This window comes from Eptesicus fuscus, chromosome 7 (assembly GCF_027574615.1).
Source record: "Eptesicus fuscus isolate TK198812 chromosome 7, DD_ASM_mEF_20220401, whole genome shotgun sequence".
Classification (NCBI taxonomy): domain Eukaryota; kingdom Metazoa; phylum Chordata; class Mammalia; order Chiroptera; family Vespertilionidae; genus Eptesicus; species Eptesicus fuscus.
Window position 1 is genome coordinate 88829304 of NC_072479.1, and position 18915 is coordinate 88848218.

Here is an 18915-nt window from a genome sequence, read left to right on the forward strand (position 1 = left end):
CCTCCAAAACCTACTCCTCCTTTTCTATCCCCTATCTCACAGAGTGGTACCACTATCCACCCAGGAACCCAGGCCAGAAACCTGGGTGTCATCATGAACTCCTCCCTCTCCACACTAAATGGCCCAGTAAATATTCTTAATTCTACATTTCTGCAACCCAATCTCTCCTCTCTAGCACCCTAAGAGACTTCGCCTAAGTTCTTACCAATATTTTTCAAAAATAACATCTTAGCAAGTCTGCCCTACTACCAGGCTCTGCCATTTCTAATTCTTTCTTTAGAATAAATGACATCAGACTTGGGATTTCACTATTGAGGAAAGTTTTTAAAAATGACATGATGAGGCCTTTAATTTTTTTGTGGGGGAGAGGTCAGGGCACAAAAGACCCAACATCATCTACTTGCACTGTCATTTCATCATAATAATTTTAAACTACTGTTCAACTTCAAAAAACAGAAAGTACCAAATTCTTAAAACAGAAAAAAGTTCTTTAAATATACTTGGCTTTTTAAATGAAACAGTTTTCTGGATGGGAACCACTGTTCTAGAATCTAGGCTGCCATTAGAGTCATCTTTCACAAAGCAAAAATGACTAATTTTCCCTAGCTTGAAAACCTGTTTGTATTATGTAAACATTTAAATTTATCCACATAATCTACATGCATAGCATTTTACTGTATTTTAATGGATACACAGTATGCACGGTATTGACATGCTATTGATATGTCTGTTGTCTTCTATTTTAGGCATTTTCTTAAATATTAAAATTTAAATATCCTTTGTCACATATCTCATTAAAGCCTTACAATAAAAGCCACACTCTTTACAGTAACACACTCTTTAAGGCCATTTATAATTTGGTCATAATTTACTTATTCCTCAGCAAGAAATTCCCCTAAGCATAACACATTTTTTCATGCCTTTATGCCAGTGATTCTCAACCAGTAGTTCCCTGCCCCTTTCTCTAAGAGGATATTTGGCAATGTCTGTTATAGTCTGAGTTGTGTCCCCTCCCAAATTCATGTGTTGAAGCCCTAAACTCCAATGTGAATGTATTTGGGTAACACACACACACACACACACACACACACACGCTGGCAAAAGTAGGTTTACAGCTGTGAGTACATGAGTTAATAAAGCTATTGCAATAATCATAACCTGCTCACCCCTGTATATAATACAATTTATACATTTTAAGAGTTATATGTATAGAATTTTTAAAACATAAAGATATGAAAAATATCCTTAGTATTTCCCTTAATCTCAATCAAGCTTTCCCATTTTTTAAAACATATTTCTTGTTAACCCATTGACAAATGTTACATAATATGTGTGCCTTAAATTATTTAGACCATCATATAATCTACACAAATGGAAAATTTTTAAGAGTATGGCTTACTAACAATATTAGCTAACACATCACTATTGTGTCAGACATTGTACTATCCTAAGTGCTTTCTCTACATTTTGAAATTTAATTTTCATTTTCTATGATATTGTACTATCATTGTCCTAAATTTACAAATGAATAAACTAAAATTTGGAGAGATTGACCTGTCCAAAGCATACCAATAGCAAGGATTTCAAAGAAAATAAGGCTGGGGGTAATTATGTTGTCCATTTTGGAATCAAAATTTTCTCAGCAAAAATACATTTTTTGACAAAATAATAAATATGTTTAATAGTAATACATTGATTTTATAATAGGACAAGTATCTCTCTAAGGGGGAAAAAACTTGTTTTTGTCAGGTTATCTAGGTAGCCATCTGAGACAAAATGACTTCATGTAATTAGCTAGCAGCTACTGGTATTGAGTTAGGTGCATTTATTATAGGTTTTCTTAGATTCTTATTTAGGTTTTCAACATTTCTTACTCTTCTACCTCATTCAATTTTCTCTTGCAGAGAAAACCAAATGATGAAAATAGGAATGTCATGTGCTACTATTTTAAGTACAGTTAACTTAGTTACCTCAAACTCTTCAGTGTCCTGGAAAATAATCTTCCAGCAAATATCCATTATCAAGCTTTTAAGATACGTAGTTTTTTACTACTACCTTAAAGTTTTGTTTTCTTGCCTCTTTTCAGGAAAGGAAGGGACAAGAGTACAGTACAATCCCTTTGCAGCAAGAAACAATAATATTTATTATGGCAGTTTTGCATCTTATTTTTTTCACTGAACAAACTTTACTTTGACATTGATAATTCTGTAGATCAACTTATACCTTAAGCACCCCTGTGTCAAAATTCATCTATCAAATTTACTGGTTTTGTCCTCCACGATCCTGTGTTTCCTGGGGTGGGTCTAACGTAGTAACCATGACCCAAGTGTTCCCATAACTTAGAGAGGAACTGAGAAGATTCACAACAAAGCTTGGAGGCATTTTTTTATGTGGCAGATTTTTTTAATAGCTTCTGGGAGTAGCTTTGCACTTCAACAAAGGTGAGCTTTGAATCCTCCTGAGGTTGACCAGCTACATCTTACCCTCAATTTGAAGATCTTTTAAACCCTTTAAAAATTCCTCAGCTTAGATTAACATGAAATAGAAAATAATTAATAAATAAGGAAAGTATTAGCATTTTATTTTATTATTTCTTCTTTTAAAAAATATTTTTATTGATTTCAGAGAGGAAGGGAGAGGGAGAAAGTGATAGAAACATCAATGATGAATCATGGATCGGCTGCCTCCTCTATGCCCCACACTGGGGATTGAGCCCACAACCAGGGCATATGCCCTGACTGGGAATTGATCGCTGACCCCCTGGTTCATAGGTCGACGCTCAACCACTGAGCCACACCAGTTGGGCTATTTTACTATTTCTTTACATACTGGTTTCATTGAATGCTAAACTTTCTCCAGGGTACGGATTTTTATCTTATTCATTTTTGCATCTTTCACCAACAAAAAATTACTTCTAGTCTACTATCAATACATATTTACTGAATAGATGTGAAATTTCAATTGGGAAGGCAGCATACAAAATTATTAAACTTTTGGTGCCTGATGACCTGGGTTTGAATTCTAATTTTATTAACTTGCTGTATGGCCTGGTACAAATTACCAAAACTCTCTAATTTCCTCAACTCAAACGTGGATTAAATGAGATAATGAGTGCAAAGTACTTGGCACTTCACAAGTACCCATTTATGAAGTGCCAAATGGGTAATTACTAATTTCCTATTACACTCTAATTTAGAGGTAGGTATTGGTGATGAGTATAAAATATGCAGGATTCCTGTCTTCATGGAGCTGGGGAGAGAGAGACATAAAACCATCACACACACTAATGAATGACAAGTTGCCATGAAGAAAAGGGTTAAGAACTCAGTGAGAGGCTCTGAGGGCAGGGCCTGATTTCGGTCGCTGAGGAAGGATTCTCTGAGGGAGTGGCATTTAAGCTGAAACTCGAAGGACGAGGAAATTCTCTCTTTCCCCATGCGCCTCACCTCTCTTGAGTCTGGCTTCCATCTGTCCACCTAAAGAGCTCTTGCTAAGGTCACCAACGGCTTCCATCTGACCTTTTTCTGTCCTTTGACTTGACCTTTCAGTAGCACTCCACGCCGTTGACCCCTCCCTTCCAGAGACGCGGTCTCCCCTCGGCTTCTCCAGTTAAGCGCCTCCTCATCTCTTTCCCTTTGCAGGTTCTTCTCCTCAAGAGCCCGGACGGCCTCGCCGTGGGCTGTAATGGTGAATAACAACGCAGTCCTTTTGAGTCATAAGAAAAGGAGTGTGTACAAGTGAGCACATTTTCCAGCCCCTCTTCTCGCTCTCCGTGGGCTTCATAAAACCGCGAATAGCAAACTTCTCGGTTCCAAGAGAGATTCCCTTCTCGGGCGGACTGCGCCTGCCCACAGACAGGCACAGGCATCCAACAGGATCCCGGGCCGGCACGTCTGCTCTGGGAACGAATGCCTGAGGCGCGGGAGGAGGCAGGTGTCGGGCCCCGCACCAGCCAACCGCAGCCAGGCCCGCCTCCGCCACGTCTCAGGCACCGCCGCCGCCGCCGCGCCCCACAGGAGGTGAGCCCGCCGCGCTAGACAAGCGTCCCGGGCCGTCCAGTCCTCCGCCGTCCCAGCATTCCCTGCGCTCCACCGCGCAGAGCGGCTTCCGGCGTCGGCGGTGGAGGTGGAGAAGGAGCGGGCTCTTGCCGCTCGCTCTCACTCCCTCGCGCTCTCTCGGGCAACATGGCGGCCGTGGAGGAGGCAGCGTCCTCCGGCAGCCTCCTGAATGGCGACCTGGATCCAGACGACAGGGAAGAGGGAGCTGCCTCTACGGCTGAGGAGGCAGCCAAGAAAAAAAGACGAAAGAAGAAAAAGAGTAAAGGGGTTGCCACAGGTAAAGGGAGTTTTTATGTTTTCCCAGGGATGGCCGAACGACTTGGCTCAGGCCCGGCGTGGGTGACAGGGACCGGGGACGCGGAGCCCTGGACTGGACTGATTGCCAGGGCTGAGCGTGTGGCGAGGCCGGGCTACAGAGTCTCAGCCCCCGGGGGGAGGCGGCTTCTCCTCCCGTGGGACTGGAGAGCTGGTGGAAGCGTGGTGAGGGAGAGAAGGGTCGCTCAGCTTCCCCTGAGTAGCTCTGGGGTCGGTAGGCCGGAGCCCCTGAGTTGCCAGAACTCGACTCCCACACAGACTGTGCAACGGACTTGAAGCCGTGCACCGAGCCCAGCCCTGCCTACCACCTTCCTCGCGGTTTGGCCTCCTCACCAATCTGGTTCTGACCCGCACAGCCCGCCGCCTCTTTGCTGGAGCATCCTGGTACTTAACTTTCGCCGAGGGGGTGGGTGAAGTGGACAAGTCCTAGCGCCTAGACCGCACCTCACCCCACCATCCCAGTTTACAGAGGGATTTTTGGTGCGGGCTTCACTTTTGGGGGGAGGGGGGTGTATGCCCACACGCTCCTGTCACTGAGTTGTAATTGCAGAATGTGTATGTGTGCGAATTTTCACTTGTCTAATCCCACGGCATCATCAAGCTTTAGTTAGGGTTTTTAGGCTTGAATTGCAGGCAGTCTATATATAGGGTATTCTGTGGCTCAGAGTCGAACTTCTCCAAATGCACTGGTAAGGCAAGGAAAACAGCTAAAAACTTAACATCCTGGCTTATATTAAGAGTTATTTTGAGAAGTCAGTGTTTTTTGTTGCACTGGGACCTAGTGGCTAGGTCCTTCATTTTAGGAAAAATTATTTGCACCTGTTTCATTTTAGGAAAAAATATTTGTACCTGTTAAAGCCATAGAAAGAATGAAAGAAAAATAGAGAGGCCAGAAGTGATGAGCGTGGAGTTGAGAGAGGTTGGAGAGGGTTAATCTATATCTTTCTGAAATTTTGATTAGACCGGAGTTCAAGAGGGAGAGTTGTAGGTGCTGAGACACTTCCGGAACAAAAGTTAATCCCAGGGCACAGGCTAGTAGTGGCTCTTCCTGGCTTTCAGATGAAGTCCAAACTCTTCAGTTCGGTCTTTAAGGTGTGTTCAGCAGACTGACCCTGATATATTTTTAGCAGTTGTAGCTTTCAACATGAATGGTCTACAAAAGCCAGAATGTCACTTTATTATGTACTACTTCATATTACTATCTTTCTACACACGCGTATTTCTCCTCTAGCTAGATTATAATCACTTCCAGAGCAGGGTCCTGATCTTATGCTTAGCTGTTCAAGAATTTTGTGTTTTAGTAATGGAATGTCTTTTTCTATTTATTTTGATTTTACCTAGCCCAGCTTGACAACTTTTTTCTTCATGAATCCCTGAAGCCCCCAGTGTCCCACAGAAATCCTCTTCACTAAGGTCTTCAGCATTTATTGCCTATCTTAAGTACCTGTTTGATTAGTAAAGTATTTGTTGTAGTCTAATTGTTAAATACTTTAAAAAGTTAAACTACTTAAATATAGGGACCAACTCACACTTTTGCTTGACCTTTAGCTGCTATCACAGAGAATGTTTTTGTTGAATGGACAATACTACTTAGATTTGGGAGACTTTTTTTTTTTGTCATTAAGTAAATTCTGTTAATGTTCACAATAATGTTTGTTTTTGTTTCCTAAACACCTATCAGGAAAGGACTTGTGTGTTCTCCAATATCTGTAGAACATATTCTAGTAGGAAAGTATCTTTATTAGATTTGATTTATGCTATTATATTTGATTAGCAGGGCAACAGGAACCTGATAAAGAATCAGGAGCCTCAGTGGATGAGGTAGCAAGACAATTGGAAAGACAAGCATTGGAAGAGAAAGAAAGAGATGATGATGATGAAGGTAAATGATTAATTTGGTGTTTTTGGTTATAAAAGCAAGAAAATACGACATTCTTTAATCTTTTTCTTAATTCTCACCCAAGGACATGCTTTTATTGATTTGAGAGAGACAGAGAGAGAGAGAGAGAGACATTAATGTGATGTAAAAGTGAAACATTGATTGGTTGCCTCCCACGTGTCCACAATCAGGGATCGATCGAACTTCCAACCTGTGCCCTGACTGGGAATGGAATCTGCCACTTTTCGGTGTACGAGACTATGCTCTAACCAGTTGAGCCACACAGGCCAGGGCATGGCGTTTTTTAAACAAAATCTACTTATTTGTCCATATAGTCTATTAATTTCTGACATTTCTTAATTGACAGTAAAATAAAACCTCATTGTCACAGATAAAAAGGGAAAGGAATTTATTAGCAACTCTAAAAAGTTGGATATGTTGAATGACTGCTCAAACATCACAGTTGTCAACTTTTAAAAATGTACTTGGGCCCTAGCCGAGTTGGCTCAGTGGATAGAGCCTCAGCCTATGGACTAAAAGGTCCTGGGTTCGAGTCCGGCCAAGGGCACATGCCCAGGTTGTGGGCTGGATCCCTAGTAGGGGGCATGTAGGAGGCAGCCAATTAATGATTCTCTCTTCCTCTGAAATCAATAAAAATAAAAAATATATATATTTTTTGAAATGTACTTGGTAAAAGGCCAAGTAGTGGGTGAGTATTAATAAGATAAAATTGAAGGGTTGTTTATTTAACTAACATTTATTGAACAACTAATATCTACTATCCTAGGATACTTTCACATGCATTCTTATTTTGCCCTTGCAAATAAAGTGGTTGCTCTTCTCAGGAAATGATAGTTATATGATTTTCCCAATGTGATACAGCTAGTATGTGTAGAATAGAACCAGAATTTCAAACCTAGCACTTGATTCCAAGTCTATGCCTTTTACTCTCTGTACCAAAGCTACTTTTTTTAATTCTCAAAGGAGAATATTGGAGTGCTTCTGCATGCTATTATAAATTCCCTGATCCTAGTTCCTTGTGGTATTTTGGTGCTGTTAGATTTGTGTAAACATGGAAAGTATTAGAATTATAGGAATTGATGCTATCAGTAAGACAGTGGAGGGAGTCATTAATTAAGAGAACTATTCTATAGCATCTTTTTGCAGAGGGGGAGATAGGGCTTTCCCATTCTCAATTATCTACTGTTTTGACCTACTGCTCTACCTCAAGCACTGCCAGCTTGAGCTTTTGTTTTTCAATCCTTAACAACAAATACCTGCTATATTTTAATTATTGTGTTAGGGTAATGCAGAGCAGTTGTTTTTCCTCTAGAAAGGTATGTTCTGCCTTCAAAAGGCTTACAGTCAAAATTTGGTTTAAAAAGCACCAACATTACAGGGAATAGTTGGTATTTCGACTTCTTTAAGCAAACCTCTTGTTCATTCTACCTTTGGTTATGCTTCAGATTATGAACATATTTTGAGTTCTTAAGAAAGGGTTTTATAAATTCAAAGTAATACAATAAGTTACTATAGACCTGTGTGTAGAATATCACAGTACTGATCTTGAGTGTGCCTTGTTCCATTGCACCTCTACAAAGTTGTGTGACTCTTGACATTGAAAGGGAAACTTTTGCTTGTCAGATTGGAAATCTTCAATGTATTAAAGAAGATTTTAGTTTTCTCCAATTTTATCTAATTGTTTTTCTAATTCATTTCAATAATCAGGATCAACCAGTAGTACTAATCTGGTGTCAGAAGTCTTTGAGGGGATGGAAAGCTAGTATTTCAGAATCTTTGTTTTAAGGAAAGCTGATGGTGTGGTGGAGAGACAAAACCTAGAGGTGAAAAGATAAGCTACAGTAAAATTTATTGGTTTTTGGAGATGGAATTGGCTGAATGCTGAAGAAGTCTCATTGGAAGGAATGGGACTTGAATAAAACCAAACAGAAGGAACCATTGGGGGGTGGGACAATATTGTGAAAGTCTTCAGAGTGTAATGAACAATGCATACCGGTCATACAAGATCCACTGAAGGAGCCTTTGAGCACTTTAAAAGAAGAATGTTATGACAAACAATTTTCATATATAGTCTTCATATATATTCACAATTGTTAAAAAAGAGGATATATACAGGAAAGGCAGGAAGATCATTTTGGAGGCCACTTAACAATAGTCCATGCATGTGGTATTAAGTTGGTGGTTATACTAGTAAATGAGAATAAGAGAGAAATATTGATGATCAGCTGCCTCCTGTGCACACCCCACCAGGGATCAAGCCTGAAACCAGGCATGTGCCTTGACTGGGAATCGAACTGGCAACCTTTTGGTGCACAGGACAACGCCCAGCCAACTGAGCCACATTGGCCAGGGATCAGGGTAATACTTGTGAGAGTCATCAGTTGTATATATTTCAGTAGTTCACTACTTTTTTTTGCCAAGTAGTCTTTAAAATTTATCCATTTACTGGTTGATGGATATTTCTAGTTTTTGTCTATTTCAAATAAAGTTACTATTAACATTTACATACAGGTCTTTGTGTAGACATGTTTGCATTGCTTCTGGGTAAATACCTAGTAGTAGGGTTGTGGGTCATATGTTAAGTGTATGTTTAATCTCATAAGAAAGTCTTCCCAAATGTCTACGACTTTGCAGTGGTGGAGAGTGCCAGGTTCTTTGTATCCTCATAAGCACTTGGTATTGTTAGTTTAAAAATTTTAGCTTTTGTAATAGGTGTGTGGTGGTATGTCATTGTGGTTTTAATTTGCATTTCCATAACTGATGATGATGAACATCTTTTCATATTTTTATTTGCATTTCATGTGTTTTTAGTGAAGTGTTTTCCTCTTTTGTCCATTTTTCAATTGGATTATTATCTTACTGAATTATAATAGTTTTTTTATATATTCTTTATAATAAGTTTTTTATCAGATATATATGTTTTACAGATATTTTCTCCCATGCTGGTATGTTTGCAACAGAAAAGATTTCAGTTTTGATGAGGTCCATTTTATCTATTTCTTTTCCTTTATTAGTCATTTTGTGTGTGTTTTTCGTACTATCCTAAAAGCTAAATAATTACTATCATGAAGATTTTCTCTTATGTTCTCTTAAGTTTTATACACCTTTCACTGTTATGTTTAGGTCTGTAGTCTATTGAGAATTAATTTTTGTATGTAGTGCAAGGTAGAGATTAAGGTACCTTGTTTGCATATGGATGCCCAAATGTCATTCAACAAATATTAATTGGTTTGGACACAAATAAATATGAACCGTTTCTGCCTGTTAAGAATATCCTGGAATGCTGTGAAAGAAAAACATCTAAAAGCCAAATTGCAGCATGGTATGATGGGTGAAATTATAAGTACATATAGTTTAATATTCAGATCCTGACTCTACCACCATCCTGGCACCAGGGTTCAATAAATGGTGGTTTGCATTCTTGAAGCATTTTAGGTTGAGTCTAGTATATGTAGCAGTATGCTAGACATTTAATGTTGTTCCAGAGCAAAGGCTATCTTGTTTAATATTCTGTCCCTTTTGTCTGTCACTTAGGAACCCAGCATACATTTGTTGGATGAAAGGTTACAGTTAAAATTGTAGTGCAGAATATATGAATTGATTATATGACACCTGAGGAAAATGAAAATTGTGTTTTCCAAAGGATTCCCATGTTATTTTTATTAGGCTTTTGCATCTTCAAACCAATAATGAGTAAATCAAGCAAAATTTGTGTTTCCACAGTGTGCGTTATTTTAGAGGCTCAAAAAAGGAATTGCAATTTTGTAAGTCAAATATTGGCAATTTCCTATCACTCAATCCAGCGGTCACCAACCAGTGGTCCGCGAGGTCCGAAAGGTTGGCGACCGCTGACTCAATTCATTCAAAGCACTATATCATGCTTCTTCCTCCTCCCTCTTTGCTAAACTGCTGTTTCCTGTTTCTCCATTGGGCAAAAATAAATAAAAATAAGATAAAATAGTCTAAAAGAACACTTATTTATTGAATAGACTAAATATTTACCACATGCTAGGCACTTTTCTTAAGAAATGGTTCTTTTAGCCCTTGAGAAACTTACAAATGAATAGGGGGTCAGTGTAAACCAATGATTATAATTTTTTGTGATGATAATAATAGTAGAAGAATACAGTAGGTAGCATGGTGAGATAATTTCTATTATGGCTCCTGCCTGTCAGTCCAGGAATAAAAATGGAGCTCTTTAAGCAAAAAATGTAAGTAGTCATTTGATACTGTTTTATGGGTGTGGATTTCACTATCTAAAATGATTGATGTTAGATGAATTACCGCCACGAGGTAAAACACTTAAAAGAATACTATATGGGGAAACATACTATTAAACTGTCAACTTCTCATTGAGACAGTATTCTATTTATCCGTCATAGCAGTGTGATTTGTGGGTAGATTAGTGTACTTGAGAAATAATTGTTGGAATTTATTAAGTAGCACTTTTAGAAATTCAGACGCTTAAGTCTATATTTTATACCTTTATTTAAAATGTTTTAAGTCACTTTTTAATCTTGGTCATAATAATATCCTCTATAATTTCTCAGAGTTCAAGGGTATGAGTGTGGACTTCATAGAAGGTTGTTATAAAAACTGGCAAGCAGATCTTGGCTGTTTGGATACTTTTCTGCCAACAATTTTTTGAAATAGTTCTTAACTTTTATTTTTAGGCATCAGAGAATCTGAGAACTCTGAAACTAGGAAGTGTATAATATGCCCTCTTTTTTTTGCATACAATTTGACTCGGAAGGAGAACACTTTGTTTAATCACAACTATGTAGGAAAAGATAAAATGTGAGACCCCAAATACCTGCACTGGGTTATATTTTTGGTCCAATTCTGCCATTTACCAGTTGGGATTATCTTGGGCAAGTCCCTTAAACACTCTTTGTTACCTTATAGGGTTGCATTCAGGATCACATGTGGTCATGAAACACAAGTGTTTAAGCATATGTAAATTATAACTAGTATTTTAGCTGAAGTCACAGTTACTATTGGTATTAAACTAACACTAGTTATTTTTCCTAGTTCTTTAAAAAAGATGTCATTTACTATATTTTTTCTTAAAACTTATCAGCATTTCTTTTAATAGAGTAAGTCAAACTAAAGGGAGAGAAAGAGATAGATAAAAACATCAATCATGAAAGAAAATCATTGATCAGCTGCTTCCTGCACACCCCCTATTGGAGCTGGCCACATGCCCTGACCGGGAATCAAACTGTGACCTCCTGGTTTATGAGTCGATGCTCAACCACTGAGCTACACCGGTCAGGCAGTTGACTATTACTTTTGATTACACGAGTCAAATTTTGATACTTAAAGCTAGCAATATAAGAAGTCATGAGAGTATTAGGTCAACTTTGTCATATGCTATTTCAGATGCAGTGTATGTGTATGTGTCTATACACCTGTCTGTGCTTGCTTCATCCTTCTAGAGGTTTAAATGAATATGCATTTGAAATTGTCTTTTCTTAGATGGAGATGGTGATGGAGATGGAGCAACTGGAAAGAAGAAGAAAAAGAAGAAGAAGAAGAGAGGACGTTAGTGTCTTAAGTTAATCTTACTTGACAAATTAGAAGTGGTTATTAAGCAGTGGGTTTGAAGTTGCTTAAGATCCTGGTATATGTCAGGGAAATAAATTTAGGCTTACTTAGAGGTAGGATTTAGTGATATAAATATTTTGCAAGTACTTTGGTGTAACCATCTTTATGGCATTTTTTTTAGCTGATATTCAGCTAAGGGATATTAATAATAGATTGTTGCATTTTACTGCAAGTTAGGGATGAAGTCCTAAAATCTTTATGATTTAAATCTTGAATAATTCAAATAATGAGTCTGTTGGGGATGACTTAAGTACCACTATGTGGTAACAGGATAAACAAATTTTGCAGTTCACCTGCCAGCTTTGAAATTGTGAAATTCTCGATGAATATTTAATGAAGAGCCCCATTATTTAAAATTTGTGCATATGGTGAAATTTTATTAATAATGTTTATATTGCACTTATTTCAGATTTACTTAAAATATGATCCTACTTGTGTTTGTTTTTGTAAATGGCATAATCAAACATCTTCAGGGACCTAAAACTCTATTAGGCAAACTAAGGAGGAAGACTATATAGTATTGGAGAATAAAAGTTGGGTTGAGAATCAGAACAGTTATTATCTTAGACGAGCCAGCCCCCTTGAACTATTGGGGGCCACTGAGTTCTGATTATATCTTTTAAATCTTTCAGGCTAAAATTTTATGAATCAGAATATTGGGGACTTCCCTTTTTATCTCTGTGTTGAAAGAAATACTTAAATTATTGTTTAAGAAAGATAATGGCTCTGCCAGCCATTTTCCTGAAATGTCTCCAATTAGAGATGGGATAGTCTTCTTTTTATTCAGGCATGCATCCATGTTAGATCCTTCTATTCAAAGATGTCAGTCCTGCCCCTAGCATAGTCTGTATTTAATGAACATAGGTTACTTGTATTCCAGGAATCTTCTAGAGATTATGATACCATATTTCTTCCATTCAAAAATTGTTAAAAGTGTGCCCATGAGACATGGTATTACCCAACAATGGCTTGAGATAATATCTATTTCTCTAAATACTCTAAAATTGTTCCCTAATGAAGGTAGATAAGCAGGGAGGAGTGTTAAGGGCCTGCCCTTGTATTTGCTCTTGGTAGAATTCTTCCACTGCCACCAGCCTTTATTGTGCCTCCTTTGAGGACATTGTTGAACTTACTGTTTGTTATATTTCTTTATGAGCACTCTCAAGAGAGAGTCTTTTGTCTGGTCTTAATGTTAAGAATAATTTCGCTTTTCCTGAGTAATTTTATCTCAGAAACATGAACTATGCAAATAACCTGGAGTTATTTTTATGTTTTATTTTTTTATTCTAGAGGGCCTAGAGCCAAATCTGTGGTTTTGTGTTGGCCTCATTTCAGGTTCTGTTTTATGTTCTTAACATGTTTTGATTTTTGCTCTCTCATTTACTTTGATGCCTCTACTTTGTGTATTTTAGATATTCTTGTAGGCTATCATATCACTTCTGGAATAAACCAAATAATGTACATGGGAAGTTTATTATCCTCATCTAGAAAGTGGGAGAATTATAAGTAATAGTTAATGATAACTGCAGTACAGATTATTATAATTATCCATTGTTTTAGATAATTGAATATAGTACATTATAATTTTCAAAGGTTATACAAAATTTCATCTGGTTCTTCATTTTGTAGATAAGGAAACAGGCTTGGCACATTTAGCCATTTGTCCAAGTCACAGCTAATAAGTGGTAAAGGCTAAATAAACTTCAACTCTGATTGATATTTTGATTATAGATTTTTTATTTTTTTCTCTAATGATCTCTTTGAATCCTTTAATTTGTGGACATCATAAAAAGCATCTTTATCAGATTTGTAGATGAGATAAAGCTGAGGGTGATGAGATAATACTTTGGTTCACCCAAAATGAATGGATTTAGCTGGGAAGATAGTGACTGCCTCTGTTGTCAGGAGTTTTAAAACAGGACTACTAAATTTGAGTGTGAAGCTAAATTAGATGACCTCTACGACTTTTTTAAATTTTAAATTCTAATATTCTCTTTTAGGAGAAACGTAAAAAAGTGTCTTCAAGTTTACTTGCCCATAGAACCCATTTAAACCAGTTGGCTGACGCTTGTGATATTGAGCATTTGGGTTAAAGGAGGAAACCAAAAAAAGTGGTTTTGTAGGTAAATGATTTGGCTCAATAAACAATCATATTTTTATTTATGCACATTATTTTTTTCTCCACTTGCAGAGAACAAAAGAGCAAAATACGTGTTAAAACTTTAAAAAATCAATAACCTAAGATAAGTAATAATCCAAAGGAAACCACATACTTCAACTTAGTTGATAAATGCTGCAGGTATACATTGAAAATCATAAAATAACCCATGCAGCTTCCTGGCATTCCTTGGATACAGCATTTGTTACTAAAGGCAGTTCTTCATGTGATAAGAACTATACCACTAGTTCTTATATATATTTGGTGGAAATTTTAGAAAACAAATTTCTTAGCTACCTTTTAAAAGCATCTTGAAACCCCACTGGTGTGGCTCAGTGGTTTAGTATCAACCTATGAACCAGGAGGTCACAGTTCGATTCCTGGTCAGGGCACATGCCCAGGTTGCAGGCTTGATGCCCAGTAGGGGGCATGCAGGAGGCAGCCAGTCAATGATTCTCTCTGGTCATTGATGTTTCTCTTTCTCCCTTTCCCTCCTTCTCTGAAATAAAAAAATATTCAAAACAAAACAAAACATAAAAGCATCTTGAAATGCTGGTGTTTTAGTACATAGTTTGGGAAATAATGTCCTTAAAACTTATACTAGGTATTAACTTTTTTGGAGTATTTGGAAATTTGTGTATGGCTACCTAAAGTCTTTAGGCACTGAGTGAACTTTATACCTATTATAACCTTGAAATAAGTTTTTAAACTTGTTTTACTAACATATAACAACTTTATATTTTTACTTTATTGCTATAAGATTTCTTATGTTCTTTTTTTAAAACATTTTTTTAAAATATATATTTTATTGATTTTTTACAGAGAAGAAGGGAGAGGGATAGAGAGTTAGAAATATTGATGAGAGAGAAACATCGATCAGCTGCCTCCTGCACACCCCTACTGGGGATGCGCCCGCAACCAAGGTACATGCCCTTGACCGGAATCGAACCTGGGACCCTTCAGTCTGCAGGCCGACGCTCTATCCACTGAGCCAAACCGGTTAGGGGAGATTTCTTATTTTCTTGTTGCTGCTTTTATTTGTATTTGTCAAAGCCAACCTCTATATGCTATCCCATTTCCAGTATAATAAATGAAGACAAAAACATTAGAAGTGTGCTTTCTGCCAAGGTATATACTGTTTAAATATATAATGGAGGCTTGAGGAATTGAATATTTTTATTCCCAAGCAATAGTAAATCTGAGAGGAGGTGACCAGCATGGTATTTTTAACTATAAGGAGACAAACAGCAAGGAGGTTCCTTAAAATCAGGATATACCACAACCATTAGGAACTGAGAAAAACTGTAATGATAACTGCTTAATTTTATTTCTAACTACAGAAGGTAATGCTTTATTTGTATCTCACAGCAAAAGTTCAAACAGACCCTCCCTCAGTTCCAATATGTGACCTGTATCCTAACGGTGTATTTCCCAAAGGACAAGAATGCGAGTACCCACCCACACAAGATGGGTAAGGATCATAAAATAACTTCCAGTTTGACTTTTGAAAGTTGTAGTTTAGCAATAAAGCAGATTTGATTTTTCTCAGAACTTGCTCCACTACCTTAATAAAAGCTTGTGAATTTGTTGCAGAGAAAATACAGTAGAAGCCCTCTTATTCAAAATGATTGGGACCAGCAGTTTGGTTAATCAAAAAAGTATGTTACAATGGGGATTACAGAAAGAAAAAATCTTTATTGATAAAAGTTAACTTAAATAATTGGTTTTCATTGTTTTTAGGATGAATTTGCAATGGACTCCACTTCCCCCCCCCATAAGTCATATCCATAATGCATTGTCTATGAGTCTTTTATTTTGAGTTTCTATGAAGAACTAAGTAATCTAAGAACTGATGCCTGTCTATATCTTCATATTTTTTTCTGAAACCATTTATAATTCTTTATTTAATTTGACAGTATTTTTTGATGACTTGCCTTTATTGAGGTTTTTCTGAGTAGTCAATTTAGTTTTCATAGAAATAATTTTTTAAATGAAATATATATAATTAAATAACATAATTATAGTAGTAACTACTGGTGACTTAAATAAGTTTTGGGAACAAATCACCTGATTTCTTGGAAGTATTCTGAAAGGATATGTTTCCACTGGTCAGCAGACACATAATGGCATTATGCAGACTGGTTAAGAATATGGGAACTGGGTCTAAACTATCTACATTTGAATCCTAGCTCTAACACTTATTAGCTTTGTGACTTGGGCAAATAATTTATCATATCTATAGTTTTATTTCCTCATCTGTAAAAAAGCAAAAGGACACTTCATAAGGTTGTTGTGAGGAATAATAACCTATGTAAAACACTTAGCAGAGTAATAGACACATAGTAAGCATTAAGTGTTAGCTGCTATTATTCATAATAGGAACTTGTCATCTACTGATATTCAGAATACAATGGGAATTAGTCACTATGTTTCACGGAGGGAATCAAGAGCATTGGTTGAGTGGTTGCAATAGTTGGCTAAGAAAGCTTCTACTGTAGCATTGTTTTTTTGTTTTTGTTTCTCTCTCAGAAAGAGTAGAAGGGAGCAGGGAGGGGCAGAGAGAGAAAGGGAAATATTGATGTGAGAGATGCATGAATTTGTTGCCTCCCATAGGCCCCCTGAGGGCGAGAATCAAGCCTGCAACCCAGGTACTTGCCCTTGACCTCGAATCAAACCCAAGACCTTTCTTTGCACAGACCAATGCTCTAACCACAGAACCATGCCAGACATATGTTTGTTTTGTTTTTTGTTAATTAGAAAAGAGCATGATGTTATATTTTTACTCCCTTCCTTGTTCCCAGTACTCATAGGGAATTAGCCTGTAAAGTTGGGGAATTTTATGGTATAGGCATCTTTTCTTTAAATTGAATTCATCGGTCAATATCCTATCTTGATGCATCTATTTAAAAAATGTAACAGACACATAATTTTATAGTAATTACATAAATTTTCATTGTACATAGGATGTGATCACATTTATTTTTAAGTAAAAATTTAATTTTTTTTTTTTTTTTTTTTTTTTTTTTTTTTTTTTTGCTTATTCCCTCTTCCTTCCCTTCCTTCCAGACCCATGTAAGCACCTAGCAGGTAGCCTTCATATTTTTCTATGCTCATATATGTGTTAACTATGTCTGTTTATGTAAGGAGAGTGTTTTGGTCATTGTTTGTTTACAAAAATGAAATCAGGCATACTTTTCCTCCACCTTGCTTGCCTCATTCAGTACTATCCTTGAAAGTTCCTCTAAGTCAGAATAGCTCTGTAATTCTTTTGAATGGCTTCATAATATTCTATGGTGTGAATATATCACTTTATTCCACCATTTTCTAATTGGTGAGCATTTACTTTGTCTCCAGTATTTTTTGCCATTATAAACCATCCTATATAATAAAAGGGTAATATGCAAATTGACCCTAATGGCAGAATGACCGGGAACAGCCAGTCGCTATGATGCATACTGACCACCAGGGGGCAGACACTCAACACAGGAGCTGCCCCCTGGTGGTCAGTGAGCTTCCATAGTGGGAGCTCTGCTCAGCCACAAGCTGGGCAGACGGCTGCGAGTGCAGCAGCAGTGGCGGGAGCCTCTCCCACCTCCTTGGCAGTGCTAAGGATGTCTGACTGCCAGGTGGGCCTAAGCCATCAGTCGGACATCCCCCGAGGGCTCCCAGGCTGCCAGAGGGATGTCTGACTGCCAGCTTAGGCCCAATCCCCTGGGGAGCGGGCCTAAGCCAGCAGGTGGACAATCCCCCGAGGGGTCCTGGACTGCGAGAGGGTGCAGGCTGGGCTGAGGGACCCCCCTGAGTGCATGAATTGTCGTGCACTGGGCCTCTAGTTCTATAATAAACATCTCTAAGTATACGTAGGTATACATATATATGTGTGTGTGTACACCTCCTTATGCTTTGTCAGTTTTATTATGTGACCGTTTTCCAGGAGGGAGATTGATGAATCAAAGAATATTTTAATACTTTAGTTTATGATTCCCAGACTACCAATGATTTTGAGCATCTTTTGCTTATTGGCTTTGTTCTTTTGCTCTTCTAGAAGTTTTAAATACGGATATACAGTATATGCTTATATTTTATACTTCTGGATTCCTAGCAGTCTTAGATTTTCTCAAACTCACTATTTTTGTGTTTCATTACATTTTTAATTGATCTGGAATTTTTTATGTAAGGTTTGTAATGCTTATTTTATTTCTAAATGGATAGACAGTTTGTGTTAGAATTGTTTATTAATTTATCCTATTCCATTGAACAACCATCTTGTCATATATCTATATATATAAATGCCCAGTGACTGAATAGCGGAACGAACAGAATGACCAGTCACTATGATGCACACTGACCACCAGGGGACAGACACTCAAAGCAGGAGCTGCCCCCTGGTGGTCAGTGCGCTCCCACAGCAGGTCTATCCCCGCAGTCCATGCCCCCCACTAGTGCACGAATCCATGCACCAGGCTTCTAGTTCTTATATAATGGAATTATGTGTTTTGTGTGTGTTTTTTTAATTGATTTTTAGAGAGAGGAAGGGAGAGAGAAATATCAATTTTTTGTTTCCCTTTATGCATTCATTAGTTGATTTTTTAAAAAATACATCTTTATTGATTTCAGAGAGGAAGGGAGAGGGAGAGAGAGATAGAAACATCAATGATAAGAGAGAATCATTGATCGGCTGCCTCCTGCACACCCCCTAAGAGGGATCGAGCCTGCAACCCAGGGATGTGCTCTTGACCGGAATCGAACCTGTGACTCTTCAGTTTGCAGGCTGACACTCTATCCGCTGAGCCAAACCAGCTGGGGCCATTGGTTGATTTTTGTATGTGTCCTGACTGGAGATTGAATCCACAACCTTGGTATTATCAGGACTACGC

General features: G+C 37.7%; 1 protein-coding gene across 3 annotated transcripts in view; it reads left to right on the plus strand.

Annotated features, from left to right (window-relative positions):
- The first annotated feature begins 4022 nt into the window (after positions 1–4022).
- Positions 4023–18915, plus strand: part of METAP2 (methionyl aminopeptidase 2) — a 30442-nt gene continuing 15549 nt past the window's right edge. The window contains exons 1-4 of one of the 3 annotated variants that reach the window (XM_008144798.3): positions 4025–4335; positions 6148–6255; positions 11752–11817; positions 15407–15509. In XM_008144798.3, the coding sequence (XP_008143020.1) occupies positions 4185–4335; positions 6148–6255; positions 11752–11817; positions 15407–15509 (428 nt within the window). In that variant the 5' untranslated portion in view covers positions 4025–4184. Of the gene's footprint in view, positions 4336–6147; positions 6256–11751; positions 11818–15406; positions 15510–18915 lie in introns of all 3 variants that reach the window. The other 2 variants (XM_028150307.2, XM_028150310.2) reach the window with 2 other exon arrangements.